At 40.1% G+C, this 20,492-nt stretch overlaps 3 protein-coding genes across 5 annotated transcripts in view; 1 reads left to right on the top strand and 2 right to left on the bottom strand.

Annotated features, from left to right (window-relative positions):
* LOC145438547 (angiopoietin-1 receptor-like) overlaps positions 1 to 4,970 on the bottom strand; it is a 47,017-nt gene extending 42,047 nt beyond the window's left edge. For 2 of the 3 annotated variants that reach the window (XM_080315883.1, XM_080315882.1), the window contains exons 1-2: positions 3,974 to 4,970; positions 1,494 to 1,648 (exon numbers count right to left, since the gene is read on the bottom strand). In XM_080315883.1, the coding sequence (XP_080172009.1) occupies positions 1,494 to 1,648; positions 3,974 to 4,133 (315 nt within the window). In that variant the 5' untranslated portion in view covers positions 4,134 to 4,970. The remainder of the gene's footprint in view (positions 1 to 1,493; positions 1,649 to 3,973) is intronic. The other variant, XM_080315881.1, reaches the window with a different exon arrangement.
* A 7,852-nt stretch (positions 4,971 to 12,822) lies between these two features.
* On the bottom strand, positions 12,823 to 18,035 carry LOC145438546 (transmembrane emp24 domain-containing protein 6-like). The gene is made up of 5 exons (XM_080315880.1): positions 17,738 to 18,035; positions 17,332 to 17,464; positions 17,119 to 17,264; positions 16,514 to 16,632; positions 12,823 to 13,032 (listed from the first exon to the last, which is right to left on the bottom strand). The coding sequence occupies exons 1-5, from the start codon at positions 17,966 to 17,968 to the stop codon at positions 12,927 to 12,929; spliced, it is 735 nt and encodes a 244-aa protein (XP_080172006.1). The 5' UTR covers positions 17,969 to 18,035; the 3' UTR covers positions 12,823 to 12,926.
* Positions 18,036 to 18,412: 377 nt separating this feature from the next.
* Positions 18,413 to 20,492, top strand: part of LOC145438543 (ubiquitin-protein ligase E3C-like) — a 28,142-nt gene continuing 26,062 nt past the window's right edge. The window contains exons 1-3 of the mRNA XM_080315877.1: positions 18,413 to 18,572; positions 19,166 to 19,225; positions 19,279 to 19,488. Of these exons, the coding sequence (XP_080172003.1) occupies positions 18,507 to 18,572; positions 19,166 to 19,225; positions 19,279 to 19,488 (336 nt within the window). The 5' untranslated portion in view covers positions 18,413 to 18,506. The remainder of the gene's footprint in view (positions 18,573 to 19,165; positions 19,226 to 19,278; positions 19,489 to 20,492) is intronic.

The raw sequence follows: 20,492 nt of genomic DNA, 5'->3' as shown, positions 1-20,492 counted from the left end.
TCAAAATGACACACATATTTATAACCAGAACATTTCTCCTTACTATTTAAGTCGACAACAAAGCAAGAGCAAGTACGACAGTATGGAACAGACTACATGCGTCACTATGCACAGCCGAACGTATAGACACCTAAAACACGCACCAGGATCTCATGGATCAGAAGAAAACTATACTGACGTCACGACCGGCAATTATTCCTATGACCCACCGTACACGAAAATGAATCAACCGCGGAACAACAAGTCAACCAGTTTTACGGGTTATTGTTCCCAAGCCACTAAATTGGACCACGGAACAACAGGTCAGGGCAGGCAACTATGATCACCGTCGTGTACGACCGAAGTCAGCTGTGAATCGTGGAAAAATACAGTAAAATTACAATGTATTATAATCAGGAGGCGAGTGGAAAAGTACAAGTAGAAGTACTCCAGTCTCATGTCTGAGTACAAAGGTCAATCCAGATTCTTTGTTCGTTTTCTCTCTATCGCTAATTATTCCCCCTTTTTTTATTGCCGCACACAAGGTCATAAAAGTATTGCTGCAAAATTGAGAATGAGCTAATTCTTACACTGTTTATTATCTTGATAATGTTTGTTTGTTCTTTATAAATCGAGAATGGGCGTCGATCGCCCAAACATATTACTACTAATGAACGTTTCGGTCAGCAAGAAACCTTTTATGATTACTCGGAGCAGAGAAAATACAAGTGTATAAAGTAGGGGTGGCCCTCTTTGAAAATTTTAGAAAAATCGATGCCCTCTTCTCCCTTTAATCTTCTGAATAAATTGGGAAACGTTATTTCAATTTAAAAAAAAAAACTACGTTAGACACTCATCGGTATTTAAATGATAAAATGATAATAATACAGCACACAATATATATGATTGTAACCAAGTCAAATGATTCCGAGTCACAAGTCAATTTGGACTTTTGGAGTTTTTTGACTCGAGTCAAGTCGAGTCATTTTCAATTCACCCCCGAGTCAAGTCCGAGTCCAGGCCATAGGGAAGTGTTATGAACCGGGGGTTCACGGACCCCTTCGGGATCCGCGGGAAGGCATTTTGGGGTCGATTCAATACTAAAACGGACTCGCGTGGCGAGATAGCGTAGTGGTATAATCCACGACTGCAACATCAATGGGTTGCTGGTTCAAGTCCGACCGAGGACGTCTGCAGAATTTTTATCTAAGTGGTTGGAGGTATATCTAGGCCCATCTACGCCATGTGATCCGCATGCGCGGTGTCTTAAAAAAAGCCTAGAAGTGGGTTAAAAATATAAAATCGGCCTGGTGTAACTGACCAATGTAGTCGACAAACACCATGAATGGACTCGAGTCGAGCCGAGTGATTTTCTTCGATGCTGTTGTTATAGTGGAGCAAAATTATAGATAATAATTATTTCATTAAAAAGTCTGATATGGCTCCCTAGGTCGGGGGTCCCTCGTATAGAGCAATAAACTTTCCTGGAATCCAAAGACAATTTAATTTCTCACCTCAGCTGTCGTGCTGTCGATCCAACGAAACTGTCTTCTTATCGAGAAAGAATCTTTCGGGCGACTGCCTGACATGTCTATGCACACCAGTGAAGTCACCCGAGATTCAAACACTACTGGAGTATGACTCAGTATGACGATGTCTGATGCGCATTCTGAAATAACATCATTTTGACTATAGAGTCAGACTGAAAGTATCGGTTTGACGATAATATGGAGCCGATACCACACATTGGAAGAAATATCGGAATCGGCAAATATCGTAATAGGGATTCAGAACTATTATCTGCGACTGCCCGACTTGACAATGGCTGTGAAGCTGTCCAAATGCTCCACGTTTTTGGAAATGCGCCTTATGCAAGTTGCCTTATCTTTCGAATATCGGCCGAATATGTAAGGGTTAACGGTGAAAGTGCCGCAGCTATCGGTTTTATAGGCAACGTTATAGGCCTACCATATTTTAGCACCCATGTTTTTGCCGGAAAGTAAAACATAAGTGGAATTGTTACGTCTTAGTTTGATGATATATTACATTTCTTTGGTAGTTGCAGGTGAAGTTACAAATTAAAGCTAATCAAAAGTTTTTTTAAAAAAGACAGAAAAACAACAAATGAAATTTATTTTTTAGATCCAGCCCATGAATAGTTTGAAGCTCTCTTGAATTGTTCCAACAAGGAACGATCATATTAACGAGTTCGTTAAATTGTCTACGCGAAATATAATTGAAATTGTCAAAATGTTTTAAACTGATCCAACCAACAAGTCTGTTAAGCTCGAACTGGCAACAGATCTTCACATCTAAAAAGGCACAGAACGTCGAACAATGTTTGTAATAACAATCAAGCTATACGGCAATTTGTTGGAAATCCACTATTTATTTTGTAAATAAATGTAACATCTAGCCTAAGAGTCTTTGATGAAAGTAGGCTATAAGCATCTGACTCGAAATGCTAAAAAGAAGGACATTTGATCGTCCTATGAGGAACATTCACTTTTCTTGAGTAAACAGGACAAATTCTGCTATAAAAGAGCATATATGGTGGGCCTAGGTAACGGTTCAATCGGCTGGTTTTCAGTTGTGACGTTTTTGTGTGGACAATCTTAAAGAAAAACAAATATTGAGGGACTTTTCCATAGTTTGTATGCAGATGGAACTTTTTTGCATTTCTACATTTCTGCGTATTTCTAGTAGTCACGTTGGGTTCTTCGTAGTTTTAAGCCGCGTTTCGGAACGTTGCGCGCGCGGCGCATCTTTTGGGACTAAAATAACTGTATCGACGTCATAAATTGCGGACAACAACAAGTATTGTGACGGCGCGGAAACGATTATCGAAAACGCGCGGAAACCGATCTATCGGCGATTATTTCCTGGATGTTACGACATGTTCCACGTTTTCACTTTCCAAACAAGGAATTCGATCAGCCTACCGATATCGTATTTTGAGCCGACACCGACAAAGCCGATAATTTGCAACATATTCCGCCGATTTTTAAAAATATGGCATCTTGCTTAATGCGCATTTCCATAACTTCAGAGCATTTATTTTACTAGCTTTGCTTATAAACTACTGCAGCCTGTCAAGTGAAGGTTTTTTAAATTACTTCCGTTTGTTATTACATTTTTACTTACTTGGAACCAGAGTTGGACAAAGTAGAAGATTTTCAGCTTTTACCAATTGGATTAGAATTAGAATTATTGCTACACAGCATTTTCCAAATTAGTCTAGAATTAGGATAATTGAGTTAGCGAAATTTCGGAAATTTCATCAAGTTCAGTTCCATTCATATCAGAGTTCATCCTCATAAGCACGAGCATGGCAAATGTATACACAGAAATTTTGGCTCGTTTTGCACTGTGTAGTTCTCCTGTAGAATTTTCGGGAAACCAGAAATTTAGAATTGATATTAAAGCATAGAAACATTTCACAAATTAGATTAAAAATAGACTACCGAAATTTTCCTCCAATTCAGTCTAATTAGATAGCTATAATTATCTAGTTGTCCAAGTAGGCTAGTACGTATACTCAAAGTAACGAAGCACTTCTACTTTTTCGGAGTGCTCGAGTAGAATCTGGAAACTAGTAGGTCTACGGTTTTAGAGTACTTCTACTTACCAGTTTTCAGTTTTTAGTCAAATATAGGCTTAAGACACTTACTGTGTACTGACTTGGAAAAGCTAGTTCTACTTGTGCTTGAGAAAAAATAAAAGACGTTACTACTACTTCTACTTGAGTGCCAATGATAACTACATTTACGACCTCTGTAAGCTATAAGAAATAGATCAGTATTTCAAATATAGCAGTCGCAGATTCGAGGTTTCTGACTCACTATTAACATGTTGTGACGTCACGAAAATCGCCGATATTTTTAATCTCAATTGGCCGATGCCAATATTTCTTTCTAAGTGTGATATTGAATCGATATTATCGTCGAGCTGATAATTGGTAGGAGTCTACGCGTAAAAGTGAAATCGAACTGACCTGCTGACAGCCACCGAGTCAGAATAACGAGTTGCAACACAGTTTTCAGCATTTTGCATAATCCAGAAATGCGGTTAAATAAACACGATATGCATTCGCCGCAGAGAAATAGATATAAAACTGTAGAAAAACTACCTATCGATTTAACAGTCGTTTGCATTTTCCGGGTGTTCTCTTGATTTGATCATTGAACGAAATAAGTCCCTTTGTGATTCAGAATATATAGGGCGTCGAATATATTGGTAACAAGTTGAAACAAATTCGCCGACCGCAGAATGTTAGCTAGTAAACGAGGTAACTCAGTTTCCAAGTGTCGAAGCTGTAGAACTACTACGTTTGATTGAACGTTTGTTTTCGTATTTCTTTGAAGGCTTAGCGAAAAGAGTGTCTATCACATCCAAACGGTGGTACACGAAACCGAACCTATCACATAATTATGCCGCGGTATAAATCAAACACAAAATTCTAATCCAGATGATGCTCCACAAATTAGAATAATCACGAATGGAGTTCGAAGGAACGCTGGCAGGTAGGATTTATAACAATGCTACAATGGGTCAATCAGAACCGTCACTTCCACAAAGTAGGATACCGTTGAATAATATATTCATATTGAAATCAACCCGCCAGGGGTTATTGTCATGAACTTAGAGAATAGGTGTAGAATATTCTTTTCAATTCTCTACTATAGTTGCTGGCGATTATCCTTGACGAGTGTCAACCGAAAATATTCTTATATACTTCAATACCAATATACCAATCAATTGTATACTGGAGTTCTGTGCCCCAAAGAGTCTCTTCCAAAAGAACTAAGCCAGCGGTTGAATGTATACAACGGAGTAAAAACAGTGATTGATAATGGCGATTGGCTAAAATTGGGTCTAAATTAAAACACACAAATAAGGAAATGCTGTTCAATCGATAACAAGTCAGGTGAAACATTGAATCGACACTGCGACAACGGGGTTTCTGAATTCTCAGATAGGTTCTGTTTTCTATCGATACGGGAGGAAATGCACACTCTTTTTCGCTAAGAGTGCACTTCGAGCACCCAAATCCTACTTACAGTAGAACTTGAATGTCATTCATTTTTGTTTTATGTTAACGACAGCCTTATATTTTCCTTGCCTCATATTCTCGCGGCACCCCTCAGCAGTTGAATAGGCAGCCCATAGTTGAGAATCACGGGAATGAATACTATTCTTTTCGAATAGTATAATCATATTTATTCCCAAAGCTTTTCGAGCAGACACTTAATCAGGGGTTACCGTCATCTATATTGCGAACAGTCAAAACTTTATTTTATAGATATGAATACTTTATTCAAATGTATTTTGAAGTTTAGTACTCTGTGCTCTAGAATTGCCAGACGACATGGGGTGACATATTTATGCCGCCTACCGAGACATGCGACTTTATTTTCATCACTTGTTCTTTGAATGTTATCTTCTGTTACTTTCATTCAGTGTGCAATGTGCACTGTGCAGTGCATGCCTCTTATTTCAATGTTGTAAGGCTAAGCTAAGGTGGGTGACCGATTAAAAACCTATACTCCAAGTCGTTTCGACTCCTTCGTACATTTTTTCATTGTATCGAAAGCTTTTGGTGTTTTGAAGTGATGAGATTACTAATACACTGAACTGAACCTGATACTGGTAACGCTGATTGCAGACGATGGCGCTGAGCGAGTGGACGACTGTCACCTCACCAGTCACCACTTTTCTGAATAGAGTCTTAGGCTCAGGCTATCACCCATTACGACGTCACAACAATATGGAAAAAGTGGAGAGTTCTTATGCGACCACGAAGAATATAATGCCATCTGTTACATCGTATTATATATAATTTGGTAGCTTTAATTTACACCATGCCTATTCCATTGCACTTTGTGATAATGCTGTGAGTTGTTTTCACAGACTGTCCTTTCCACTAACCTACGTAGCTTTGTACTAGATACGTTTCGTATGATGAGATACGATCAATCGAGGTTTCAAGGCTTCCACAGTGTACGAGTACAATCACTGTGTCCAGAGTCCAGCCTTCATCGTCACACGCCTAGCAATACCAACAAAATACACTGGGCTGGAAGTTCAACTGTAACACCTAACATAATTCATTTTCTGAAAGTGATACTCCCTTGCTGGCAAACAACACGACCCTGCCGATTGAGTGTTTCGCAAAACAAGGCTTGTGGTCACCTGATGGGTGACGTAGAGCGCAATGTGAAGTTTTTATCGTTTAGTCTCGGCCGACCCGCGACAATATCGGAAGTTGTTCGGAGAATGCGGCAGAAGGAGCGCTTCTCGATGTCGGATTGGGCCTTACAATTTCTGAACCGCTTTGCTGGCGAGGATGTGGAATTTTATACAACAAGATACGTACGTGAAATAAGACATGGACAATGGACATCAAGATAATTCTAGTCATGTCTGATTAGACTGATTGGAGCGAAATCTAATTCTAATCTAACTTGTGAAATATTGATGTGGTCTCATTTTAATTGTAATCTATAATTTCGGTTTTTTTCTGAAAACGCTACAGGAGAACTGTAATGCGAAACGAGCCAAGCTTGGTGTAGGCCTACAGACATTACATACAGACATTACAGACAGACACGTTAGTAACCAACAATTTTACTTCTGGTTTTCGCCGTCCGAAAGTTCATGCATCAGTGACTCAGGTGATTGCCAATGAGTATAGATAACTAACCTACGGTTAGTTATCTATACAATGAGGTCGTATTGCGTCACTATGCGGATTGCAGAATAACAGGAAATCTTGGCTGAATCAGAAGCGATTCGACACGCTGATCAAATCAAAGCAATATTTCGACAGAAGATCAGCAGCGGATTGTTTGGTGTGCGGACGTGGCGTGACATATCCGATATTCGCCCTCTCGCTCTGTGCAGTTAAAATGTCTTTTCAATAAGTCACTGTCTAGTTGACGACATTGTTAGGGTGCTTAAGAAACGGTCCACACCAGATCTGACTAAATTTCAATCCATAGCTGCATTTCTATAACAATCTACAAACTTGAAATTATTCGGAAGAATATGTCGCTTCGCAGTATGTGGTTTTCAATGGCAACGGTATAACTGAAATATCAGCAGTGCACTCAAGAGCGTATTGACACCCTAGAGGTGGTAGTCGAAAAAATAACTCGCTTCAGAATTCAGAAACCTCGTTCTCATGGTGTCGAGCCGAAGATTTTACTGGACTCTTAGCGACCCAGCAGCATTATTTCCTTATTTGCGTGTTTCAATTTAGATCCAACCTGAGCCAATGATCCTTATCAATCGGCGTTTTTCTTTCTCTGTATCTACATTCAATCGCTACACCACGGAAGAGACAGTAGTAGTTAGTATTATCTCCGGTGGTGTGCCTGGGGCTCTTATGGCGCGGTGTCAAGTCGTATTGGAACCCCGTGGTGGCAAGTCGTACTTTCAGACCCCCCCCCATGTCGGTGGCATGTCGTACTTCCAGGTATAGGCTGCGGTGGTGATTCGTGTTTTCAGGTATAGGTGGTGGCGGTGATTCGTGAGTTCGCGAACTAACGCTTATTCAAATAGGTGTGAAATAGTAAACAAATCCCACGGTCGCTGACAAGTAAACGCCTCAGACATAGCGATCTTTCGTGACTTGGTGTTACAGACATACCGATCGCTCGCAAGGTAACATTTTGGTAATTAGTTTGTCGCGGAACTGGATTTCACAGGCGAGATATAACAAGATTAATAACTATATGTAATAAGCAACGACTAACAGAACCGATGCAGACGGTGATTCGAAAACCAACAATTTGAAACTTTCTGGCGATCGCTATGTCAGTGTTTTCACAACTCTGGAATAGTGGTTGATTTTAGCTCGATTACGATCTTCTTAGGCATGGTACCGCTAACTAGCTCCCTATCAATTTTCGATAAACCCGCCGCGAATGTATGAGTTGACATTTGCAAACGTAACGCAACTCAAGTTGAATCGTATCCGAATGCGTTAATTTGCCACTTTGACATCAATATAATATTATTCAAAGTCTGTAAACATGGTAATGTCTTATATCATAAGAATGTTGATCGCTTGTTTGTCGGGCATTGATTCGAAACAAACGTTGAAACTTACAACTCTGTCAGTGAGAGAGAGAGAGAGAGTCTTTATTTTCATCCAACCAAAATACATAACACACGGCAGTGATGGTGGTACAGAAAATATGCTTGCACAGTATTCGGTATTAGATAGGAATGATCGATAAGACCGTGAAGGTCATCTAGTCTGATCACACCAGCATCAAACAGGTACACTTGACTCTAAACAGTCTTGCTGTAAAAAAGGTTACAGTAGTTAAAAAAAATAGAAGAAAAATTAAACGATGGTAGCAAATGATATATGAAGCAATGTCTGGGCGACGTAGGGCAGTGATTTATATTTATTTTTAGAAAACAGGCGTATAGACTCTAAAGAAAGGTAGGTGTATAGACTCTAAAAAAAGGTAACTCATATCTGTGTATAGAATATTTGAATAGCGCTACATGTGTGCAGACGAATCCGCACAATTATAACCAGCGCGCCATCTGACAGTGCTCATTCATTTTCATACACCGATCCTATGGACTGGCTCGCTTTCGTGGTATTGATATGGCCGTGTATTTCAATATCTAACCTAGACAGATAGGGTGCGTTCTGCGAAGACTCGCTGTAATCCACCCGATGTTATACTCGAAAACTTGACCTTTGTGACTCTTGAATTTATTACTTTACTGAAATTGTCAATACCGCAGAAATATTGATCACCGTTATGAACCGATATCTATGTGGAGCTATGCGGTGAGGAGTTCGATCGAACACGACGGTTAGACACGCACATGGCCACGCACTACAACGTCGAAGCCAGTCAATGTTGGGTTTGTGGGAGAGAGTTCACTCTAGGATATCGAATCTAAATGGACGCATGGCAACACATTATAACGGGGAAAAGCATCGATGCTGGATTTGTGCGCGGGGGATTGCGCAAAAGAACGATCTGGGTCGACACATCGCGACGCATTACGAACTCAAAAATCAACAATGCGAAATCTGCGGCAAGGAGTTCGCTCGCGAGCAACATCTTAAGAACCACACGGCGATCCACTACGACATCAAAAATCATCAGTGTGAAATTTGTGGGATGGCGTTTACTTCGCAGAGTGAGTTGAGGCAAAATCTCACTACTCGTTGCGGTTTACGGAATTAGATTCTGTTTTTCGCATTCACTTGACATAAATAAATTTTCGTTGGTGATGTGAATTGATCGTGTCAATGTATACCTAGGACCATAGGCGCCGAGTTACGGGGTGGCGGGGTGGCGCAGCCACCCCATGCCACAATTATGGGGTGGCGGCCACCCCATACAAAATGCTTAAACGCCCGCCGTCTGTGCTGTCAATTAGTGAGTCTGTGATTATCGCGTAAATGCCAACTATTTACTATTAACCGATACGCGCGCGACTAATTGTATACGCAGCTTAAACTAGTGCTTAATTGCCAAATAAATTGTAATCCGTGATTAGTAATCATACAATCGACGCGACCTCGTTTACGACGTCGATTTCGACACGCGTGCTCTAAGAAACAACAGCTCTCTCTACTGGACGAGCGAATTCACGTTATACTTCTCTCAATTAAATTGTATTTGCATTGCACGCATATTCGTTTACAAAATAATTCTAGAGTTAGTTTCGTGATAGCCGTTTTAATTGAACCGCGAAAAAGGACAGTGTGTTTGTGTATGCCTGCACTAAGTGCGCATATTCAATTGCAAAGAATTGTCGCGATGGCAGACTCGGAACTCCATTGTGCCATACGCAAGTTGAGGAATTACGGATTAGATGCGCGCTTTCTCGTTTGCTATCATCTCTAGGCTACTAATTCTTGTCTGCTTTACACACTCGTATTCCCTCCTGTCGAATTTCAAACCATCGGGACTTGTATTTCCATTGATAAGGTTGCGGTATGTGCAGTGTGCACTGTGCACTGTGTGCAGCCATAATGCTCTTGCAGCAATAACACCTGGATAATTAAAATCGCACCATTTCACGATCAAATTCGACTGGCTGATAGGGACGTGCGTCTGCCGTAGGTCCCGGGCTGAATAACCAGCGCGTTGTCGGTAATAAAACCCTAGGTGCGTAGCCAGTGAGTTTCTCACTTAAAACTAGAAATCCAGTCCTTTTGAAATGCCAATTCACTGATTCGTATTATCGATGCTGCGTACTCAAAATTAGCCAGAATCATTTGTATGCGAAATGGGTCATCGATGTCTCATTGGTATTATCGGCGGTGGTATGATTTAGCGCCCCGGCATGCAGGCGTACTACCGTCTGCAGAATCACTGTCGCCAAACAGTAACAATCTCTGAGTGTAATATTGTTAGTGTTCTGTTTATGTATCTTTTTGATTAAAACTTATACCCGCGTCCGAACAAATTGTACTAATGTACTCGTTGTCATTGCCGAATCTGGGTATTTCGGTATGACTAGCGCACCCTGTAATTGTAATTGTTGAAGGTTTGCGGCATGTCTGCAATTTCGTTATCAGCGCAACCTTGCCGGCCGATTGTACGTACAGTCCGATAAAATTGATCACTACTATGTATTTCGCGCAGCGTACTGATACTGATTTCAGCAAACTGACGATCCTTATTAGATGTACAAATTAGACCTCATCGCTAGACACGTAGATTTCTTCGCGCGCTCTGAGAAACACCATCTCCTATCGCGATTTGACGACCAAATATACGTTCACCTTCTAGAAATTAAAGTGCATTATTTGCATCGTTGAGGGCCGCAAGCCGCGTTTAAAATATTTTGTGAACCATTATTGTGATAAATATTCTCGTAGCGCGGAGTTGAACAGTGTTTTATTGTGTGTGCCTGCTAGTTGGAATTTATTCTAGTGCCCATAATTCCAATTATGCTTTGCGAACGTAAATCGTGAAATGCAGCAATGCAGTCAAAATTGATGTTTTAATCAGCAACCAATTGTCGCGATGTGAGCTACTTAATACTATGTAAAAACCCATTGCGTTGGCGGTAAGGGATAATTACGGATTGGCCGCGCACGTTTGTAATCATCATTCTTGCCTGTCTTTCGTGTTCCAGAATTGTCGCGCCGTGTTACCGCTCAGTCCAGCGACGAATGCCGAGTGCGCGACAATCAATGACTTACTTTTGCAATCATCTCAGCGGGAGATCGCGTCGCGTTACACTGTGTGATGCGATATGCGTGCACAGAATAAACTCGCTAATTGGCCCCGCGTAACACTAGTGATAACACGGCTTGTTGAATTGCAACTGAATATTAGCGTCAAAATGGTCATTTCAAAAGGAAGGGGTCTTGCGTTTCAAAAGGAAGGGGTTTAGACACCCCCTGGCTACGCGCCGGCCGCCACCCCATGCAAAAATGAAAGTCGGCGCCTATGCCTAGGACATTCACGAGTTATTAGACACCGGTTCTCTAAAAGAATACTGATTGGGTTTTGGACTCGTTGGTGTGCTTTAGTGTAGGATGCAGTAACGAGTAGCTGACTTACATACATATTCGCAGTCAAAACTTATTTGATAACGGTGTGATAACGTAATGACTAGGGCTGGGCAAAATCGAGTACCTGAGTGATTCGATTCTGAATCACGTAAAATGCTTCGAGTCGATTCGAGTATCACTCATTATGATGTCACAACAGAATGTACTATGCCAAAGTTCAAATATCTACCTTTTATGCCACCACGCAGAACATAATGCCTGCTACCCGTCACATTAAATATACTTTGGTAATTTTTCGACCATACCGACTTCATTGCCCTTCTTGACAATGTCGTGGAACGATCATGACTTCGGAAATGTGTTATTTTCAGTCACGATCGTAGCTTTGTACTATGTCTATTATGCTACGACGCGGCCAATCAAGGTTTCAAGGCTTCCTCAGTGGAAAATATTATCAAAAATAGAATTCTCGTTAGTTAATTAACTTTCAGTTGCGAGGAGCGTATAATTTCAGTACTCGAAAAAATCGTCTTTTACTACTCGACTCAAATCATTAAAATGAATACTCGATTCAGATTCGAGTACTCGAATCATTGTGCCCAGCCCTAGTAATGACATACGCCGATATTATGTATAATGGGGGTATGCATCGAATACACATCTACATGTGTCTGTGGGTATGCATCGAATACACGGGTTTCTTGTGTTCGCTTTGAACTAGCACAAGGATCGTGTGTTTCTAAACTGGTATGTGTTATCGGGTTGTTATCGAGGTATTAGACTGGGTGCGGTAATCGGTGTTACAATTTGATACTGAAGAATCGTATGAATGGTAACTAGGGCAAGTTTTTGCAACTTTTGCAACTTATTTTTACAGCTTCCGGCGGCTTCCTAAATACTCGAAAGTTATGTAGAATGCTGTTTTAAGCTGTTTGAAGGAATTTTATAGTGCAACTTTTGTCCTTTTTTTCATGCAACTTTTTGCAACTTTTTCGATTTTTAATGAAAGTTTATTTGATTTTTCATGCAACCAATTTACTGAAAATATTTGATAGTATATTTAAATAGATCGGCCACCGTCTTTTTGAGAATTTTGGTGAGATACACGGCCAAAGTCGACTGAAATACCGTAAATCATAAATCAGCACTGAAGTAACGCTCTAACGGGTATTTCGGGAGCTGAGAGGGAAATTTTAGTTTTTTTTTAGGCAACCAATGGAGAACTGTGGAGGTATCATTTGGATTGAAATGTCGAGTTTGATAATACAATTCGGAGATAAGACAGGCTCTGCTTTTGTTCACCTCAACCAAAACATTGAATAAGAAGACCACCGCAACAAGATTCATATTTTTTAATTTAAAAATTCAAAACCCGAAACATTTTATGCAAGACGTAAGCTCTGAGGATTGGAAATCCCTTTTTTGTGACGTATCCGTTTCAAACTTTCGGCTTCACATTGGCCGGGGATTGGAACGGTCTTTTCAACGAGACTACTTGCAGATACATGACGAGGCATATGGCAACACAGGTGACAATAGATGCGCTGGAAAACAAGATAGGTGGCTGAAAATAAGTACTGATTTGGTAGACTTCGCACCATGGTGCACACACTAGTAGCCTACATTACACTAGACGCGCTTTTCATTTAGTGCCTCTTACAGTTATTATATGCTCTAGGTCAGTGGTTCTCAACCGGGGGTCCGCGAAGCATTTTCAGGAGGTCCGCGATACCTCTAAATCTGTTAAGTGATTGATAACCCAATTTTTATTGATTTTTTTAAGTAGGAAAAGCTTAGAAAAACTCCAAAACCCGCCCCGGCTACACCAATGTTTGTAGTGATGAGTCTGAGCAAGGAATGTCTACAAGAGCATCACACAACAGAAACCGGCACGGTTCACGTAGGGATGCATTTAAAACAAGCGGTTTGTTAAACAATTACCTTTTTGAAAAAAGAAAAAAAATCAAACGTTGTCTAATTATACCATAATGGTGTAATTACGTCCGAAAAACCATGTATAGTATGAGCGTACGGACGATTTGCACCCGAAATAGTCGACGCATACGATGTGGGGTGGCTGGAATCCTCGAAATCGTCGTCGGTTCAACAGTTTTTGCACGTAGATATAAATCATTGGTACAGAATGGGTGTTTTCTGATGATGATGACCGCCGACCGTATATATCAGTGGTTCCCAACCTTTTTCGACTCATCGCCCCCTTTTCAAACTCCACACCGATCATCGCCCCCCAAATATTGGGAATCGAAAAATGGTCATAAAGACTGAAATCACTGGCGAGTTGACTAAGAAAAAAGGTCAACTTATCGGCTCGACCTCGAAATTACACTTTTCCAGCTAAATTTTGGTGAATTGACTAACAAAAAAGGTGATTTCTTCGACTTGGTTCCCAAATGACCGTAACAGCACTTCGTCAGCCCCCCCCTCGCCCTAATACGTTGGTCTTGACCTCCTCCATAGGATGATAAAGCAAACTTCTGCACTCAGACCAAACTCCCCCGATACCTGTTTACCGCTACCTCTCAGCACAAATTGTTGGACTCATTAGTTGCAGTGTTGGGATTAAGTCACTACCTTCGAGTCACGAGTCACTTCGAGTCATTGCACATTTTGACTCGAGTCAAGTCAAGTCAATCGATTTTCGAAGGTGACTCGAGTCAAGTCAAGTCACTCGATTTTTTGAGGTGACTCGAGTCAAGTCGAGTCAAGTCAAGTCGAGTCACGAGTCAAGTCACAATTCAAGTCAAGTTACCTTTTTGAAGTATGAGACATGATTGCGTCATTGCATTTTGTTAGCTGTCTGAAATACAGATTGACTGGTCATTGATTCTGAACACATGAACGCGTTGTATCGCTCACATACACGTAGAACTGTTAAACTACGTACGTAATTGCATAACCTCAGTTTATTATTACCAGCAAAAATGGAGAAGCGACTTGATAAGATATGCAATACATTAACCATTTACATATTGATATGATATAATTCGAGCCTGCCCCAATGGTTGAGGAAAGCTATATAAACTATATTCGAATTCAATTTTAATAAAACAAGAGGTTTGGCTAAGGTAAGAACATATATCAGAAATGGATATTTTGCTATTAAATTACTTTACTACTAGTTTACGAAAACGTAAGCTGTAAGCTTCGATAACTTCGTTTGTGGTCAATATATTTGTGAAAGAACAATGGAGGGCTCAGTAAAACACGCGATCATTGAATGATTGGTCGCTCCCGCGGGTTACACCAGCGTTTCGCGAACAATCCGAACATATGGAAGATACAGTAATTTTTAGCGACATCGATTACTTGATGACTTGAAATTGACTCGTCAATTTTGCTCCGAGTCACCAGTCAATCCACATTTCTGATACGCCGAGTCAAGTCAAGTCAAGTCATTTTATCAGAGTGACTCGAGTCAAGTCAAGTCATACGAAAAAGGTGACTCGAGTCTGACTCGAGTCAAGTCATGACTCGAGTCATCCCAACACTGTTAGTTAGTGAGTTTAATTCGCGCGATGCGCGAAAAATTGCTATCATTCATGATTGAATCGGTCAATATGATCGGGAATTGCATATATATTGCTGTCAATTTTTTATCCTCTCTCTGCTCATGTATTCAGATTTACCAGTAAAGCTGAGTGAGGTGTCTTGGAAAATGTAGGGCTCGCAAATAATAATTGAACATAGTCGGGCAGACCCGTGGGTATAATGACTTCGTTACGTAATGACATTTCGTGGCCTGTCCGCTATGTCAAAAGATATTCAAATCGCCCATACGTACTAAACTAAAAGACGCACACGATTTCAAATTGGTATTTCTGCACTGGCAATTAATTTTTCTCTGCGAGATGGCATTTTTTGTGGGTTTCTGATTGCCAGGACAAGAACATTTGGCGCCAGCCATTTAGGCGCCTATGGACAATTAAATATATATGTATATCGTACATATATCAAAGTCGGTCAGCATAAAGGCAGTCCTTTTCCGCCAAGGTATTTTCGTACTGCATGGCATACTTCTCGTAGTCGCATGTTACATGGCCTGAAACTTCATATGTCTTGGTGAGTCATGGTGTGACAATGGCTGACGCCGAGATGCTCATTTCTATAACTCATGCGTATTATTTCTTGGAGGAAAAGTATCCAATAAGCAAGAAATATGTGACCACGAAATGGAGCGCAGCGTGAACATTTTTTGAAAAAGTTGCCTAAATTTCCCAAATAATACTCTATAACTATTGTTAATTCACGAAAGAATTGTGGGCCCGCTTCGACCTCGGGCCCCCCATTCCAATTGGGGGTTTGGGTGTGGCAGTTACGGTCATGGACGCCAATATAGCCATTTCAACGTGCCATCGCCCCCCTATCGCCCCCTTCGTCCATTTTCGCCCCCCTATCGCCCCCTTGGCTATTTTCGCCCCCCTGGACCGACAAATCGCCCCCTGGGGGGCGATATCGCCCACGTTGGGAACCACTGGTATATATGCTGCATATCGATGTAGTTCCGGTTAAAGATATTTTTGGTCTGTTTATGACAGTGATCGGGTGCCCTTTTCACCGAAGGAGTCATATTTACCATACATTTTCAATTGTCAATGTCAATTGAATATTCGTGACGCCATGGCAAACAAAACAATAAAAAACATGTTTCAAACAAGGGCATTGTTTTAAACATGTTTATTTTAAATTGATTTCTGTTTTCAATGCAACCCTACATTCACGTAAAACGTCGTCACGCGTTTTCTCGTTTTTCGGCTACACTTTTATTTTGAAATGCGCAATTAGAACTAGAACTGCTCATGTTTCAAAATCCCAAACCAAAACTAGAACTAGAACTACTCAAATAACCAGATAGTTGGTATTAGTTGGTACTAGTTTGTAAAAGTGTGACTACAGTTCTTTCCTTTCTTTTTTTGTATCACAATCTTGTGGGATATTGGATGAAACGTGGTATGAATAAAGCTACTGCTACCGGACTTGAAGCAACTATAAGACTGAGCTACCTACGTTTTCACGTATTGCGACATTGACAACATAAACTCGTAGTGGCCTCCTTCTGAGATCTTGAGGAAGAACAGGGTTCGGTGCATGATCATCGTCTTCACGGTCATATTAATCACTCTCCCCTGTTCAGAAATAAAACGTCAGGCTGAAAATGGGCTTTGAGGTCGCTCTAATCAGGTTTGGACATTTATTAAATTTCGGAATTACTAAATTAGATTACAGTTAGAACTGTATAGCTACACACTTTCTCCAACTTACGTTTGAATTAGAATTCCGGAACTCGCAAAACCTTGGAAATTTATTCAATTCCTAGTTGGAAAGAAATGCAACAAATATCAACTTCAGCTCATGTCTAATCACGTTGGAAGTATAGGAAGGTATGCACGTAAGCACGTAGGATTTAAAACCATGATATAATTCTGAGTTCGTAACACATTTAGGTGTGAATACACACTCTTTTCGCTGAGAGTAAGTAGCAGTCACATTTAGCAAATAAGATATTAGCATTATATTACCAGCATTTCGTTCAAATTATTGTCAAATCAGACAACAAGAATTATCTAGTTATCCTAGTATGACTGAGAGATGAGTCGTTTATATATATTGACCTGGATTTCGTCCGTAAGTGCGTCCGTCTCGTTCACTGCCTTCATTTTTTCGTCGAGTTTTCCTCGGTTGGTATATGAAAACAACACTCGTACTTTCTTGTCGCCGAAACGTTCTAATGAGTTGTAGAGACAAATCTCGTAATAACCTGACAAAAGTAGTATGCAAACAAATACATTGGTTGCTGAAGGTATTCATACACAGACAGATCTTACCAGACTCCCGTGCAACGGTATCTTCCATTTCGTCAGTCATCTTGAAATGTGCGTTGTAAATTCGATCTCCAGAGGGAGAGTTGATGTCGATTGAGACGACGCTGCGCGCCATCGTGCCCGGAGGAGTGGTGACCTTGCGAACGAACAGACTGATTTGAAACCTATAGGCTACTTTTCCTATGTGGTTTGCATAGGCTACTTGATAATTTAGGTGGGAACAGGAACACCTTAGTCATCGGAACCGGTAGGTGCATAACTGATACAAAAGTTACCATATTATAGATACACACACACACCCTGTGAGTTATCTTGATAGGGCTTAGTAGGCCTACTACAGATACTAGAGCAGATAGTTATCTATCAATATACCGTCAGAGCTGTAGTGGTTCACTTATAATTCACTCACCCGAAATTGAAACTGCATCGACGCATACTTCGGGACGTAATGATAATAGCAATCGGTATCACGGGAAAGTAATATAACAGAAAATTCCGTCTTCACCACCGGCTGGTCGGGGTCATACAGTAAACCTTCAGTTTCAGAGGGACGGATGGTTTCGACGCCTATTCTACGCTCGCCGTCTGCTTTCGCTAATACCATTGCCGTGATAATTGCCCATCGCGTCGCGAAACTCATTTTCACAATATGTTGTCTGTCGATGAAATTATAGCTGACAATGAAATGTTATTTCACGAATTAAATGCTAATAATTTTACTCTTGCTAAACTGGTCTATGAACATAATCGCTGCGATACCACATACTAATGTGAACATTTTTGTCAGAAACAGCTGGGAATATTTGCCATACTACAGGCTTCTTCGAACGAATTCAGTGTAGCCCTAATATCGATGGGTCGGTTATAAAATAATAAAATAACCGACCCATAAATAGCGAATTATTTGTATATTTTACGATTCTGAGCATTAATTTTGAACTTGTGACATATTTAACATCGCAATTTACAGCGTAGATACCCTGATTGCATCTTATTTCAAATCTCATCGTAATGACTCATTAAATTCGGTCAGTCGTATCGAATGACGTAGTATGACTTTGCTGTTATTGATAAACATTAAATTCTGGTTCCAGAAAATACGATTCGTTTGGTCGAAGTTTATTCGTATTCCTGTCGCATATTTTCTGACATTCTAGTAACGCTGGTAGCACAGGAAGATGTATAGCTTCGAAGGAAAATTTCGCACCACTCCCAACGTCTCTCTTGGTGGAGCAAGAAGACAGGTACCGTATGTTATGCTTATTCCATCAGAGTTGACAACTTTTGGGCATCTTCCTATATATCTTTCATTGTATCGCAGTCTTGTGATGTTTTGAAATGAAAAATTTTATGAATAAACCACAACTTAAGAACTATAGAAAATTTTAGCTTTTCCAAAATCACCGTAGATTATAAGTAGAATGATAGCTATATACACAATTTTTATTGCCCAAACTTTATATGTTAGCCGATGTTATGAAGGAAATATGTCGTACACGCTAAGGTGGTCTTGATACAGCGTTCAACGGAAAATGTTCAGTCAGGATATTTCGACATATTTCCTTCATAACATCGACTGACAACTATATAAAGTTTGATTTCTGTGTGACTGCTGGAGCCTGAAGTTTTTGAGGAAATTTCATTAAATTGCAGCTTCATTACGGTGGCGTTCTGAAGCAATTGGCTGCGGCCAGATTTTTTTTCGTTTTACCCTTCAATTTGAGACCACATGATTTTTAGAGTGCATTACCCCTTCAAGTTTTATCCGGCCTCCTGAAAGGTCAAGAAACCACTCTAGTCTATCATTTATCACATTATAATGCTTTTTACATTGTAGAACACGTTTGACAAAGAAAAATTACTTAGGAACACACAGAAGGAAAGACGAAAGAGAGAGGTCTGATTTGAAGATTTCAATTTTCGGCTTGTTAATAACTTACTAACATCCAGGACGTTCGTCAACGATTGAGGGGCGCTCAAGTCATCCAAGCGTCTGTGCGATCATTTCTCTCGCGACAGCATCTGAAGCGTCGACTTCGCACAGAATTTGACTCTAACGTAGCCCAAAACGCGTCCGGGGAATTCAACGTGGAAAATATGAAGTCAAATCTGAGATTACTGATGTTTTTTCATTGCCCCAAATTAGACGATGAGAGATTGGTTAGTAAGTTTTCTTTGTTGAAATGTATGCTAATTCGTTTGGTTACACATAACATCATTTTACCTAGCTAGTATTCTTGTGTGATGCTTTATTTCAATGCCTATTTCCGAGTTTGACTACACGAAATTTTTCAACTTCAAGTTAAAATGCAATTAGAATTATAGCTTCACAGCAGGGATGAGCACGAGCATGGATTAGCATTTGGTAAAACCGGATTTGTGAAATTTTGTCGGATTTGGATTCGATCAGGATTTTAGATGTTGCAATGGATTAGGATTGGATTAACCGATATTTGGGGAGATTGATGTTCTGTGGCTGATGGCGACGAGGTTTTTCGTCCTACCAAAGTTACTTCATTTACTTTAGCACTTGTTGCGTTTTATTCTTTTTACCTAATTATAGGCATAAGATGTGGGCTTTTTACGAGAAATTCCAAGTTTATATCGGATTAGGATCAGGATTAGGCTTGATGTATACAAAATTTCTGGATTAGCACTTTGAGTAGGATTTGAAGTGTTGGATTTGGATTGGATTAGGACATAGAAAATTCAAATCCGCTCATCTCTGCTACACAGTTATCCTAAATTAAATTAGATTAGACTCAGAATTCCAATTGCAATTGGAAGTTCAGTTCATATCAAACCAGAGTTAATTTTGAATTGTAGCTACACAGTTTTTTCCAAATTAGATTAGAATTCAGAATTACGGAACTTGCAAATTTAATTTAAATTCCGAATTTAAAGTCCAGTTCATATGAGCCTAATCAAAGTTATCATAAGCACAAAAATGGCAAATGTCCGTACACCAAGCTTGGCTCGATTTGTACTGTACAGTTCTCTTGTAGCATTTTCAGGAAAACCAGAAATTAGATTAGAATTGAAATGAGAGTAAAGAAACATTACATAAATTAAATTAGAATTAGATTATCAGCATTTGGCTCTAATAAGTCTGATTGGACATCTGGAATTATTTTGTTTTCAAAGTCTACCTGTTTGGTCATATT

The sequence above is a fragment of the Botryllus schlosseri genome, chromosome 5, assembly GCF_051294905.1.
Source record: "Botryllus schlosseri isolate E-star chromosome 5, Bs_hap1, whole genome shotgun sequence".
NCBI classification, from domain to species: domain Eukaryota; kingdom Metazoa; phylum Chordata; class Ascidiacea; order Stolidobranchia; family Styelidae; genus Botryllus; species Botryllus schlosseri.
The sequence above is the reverse complement of the archived record's forward strand: the minus strand, read 5'-3'. Positions and strand labels throughout refer to the sequence as shown.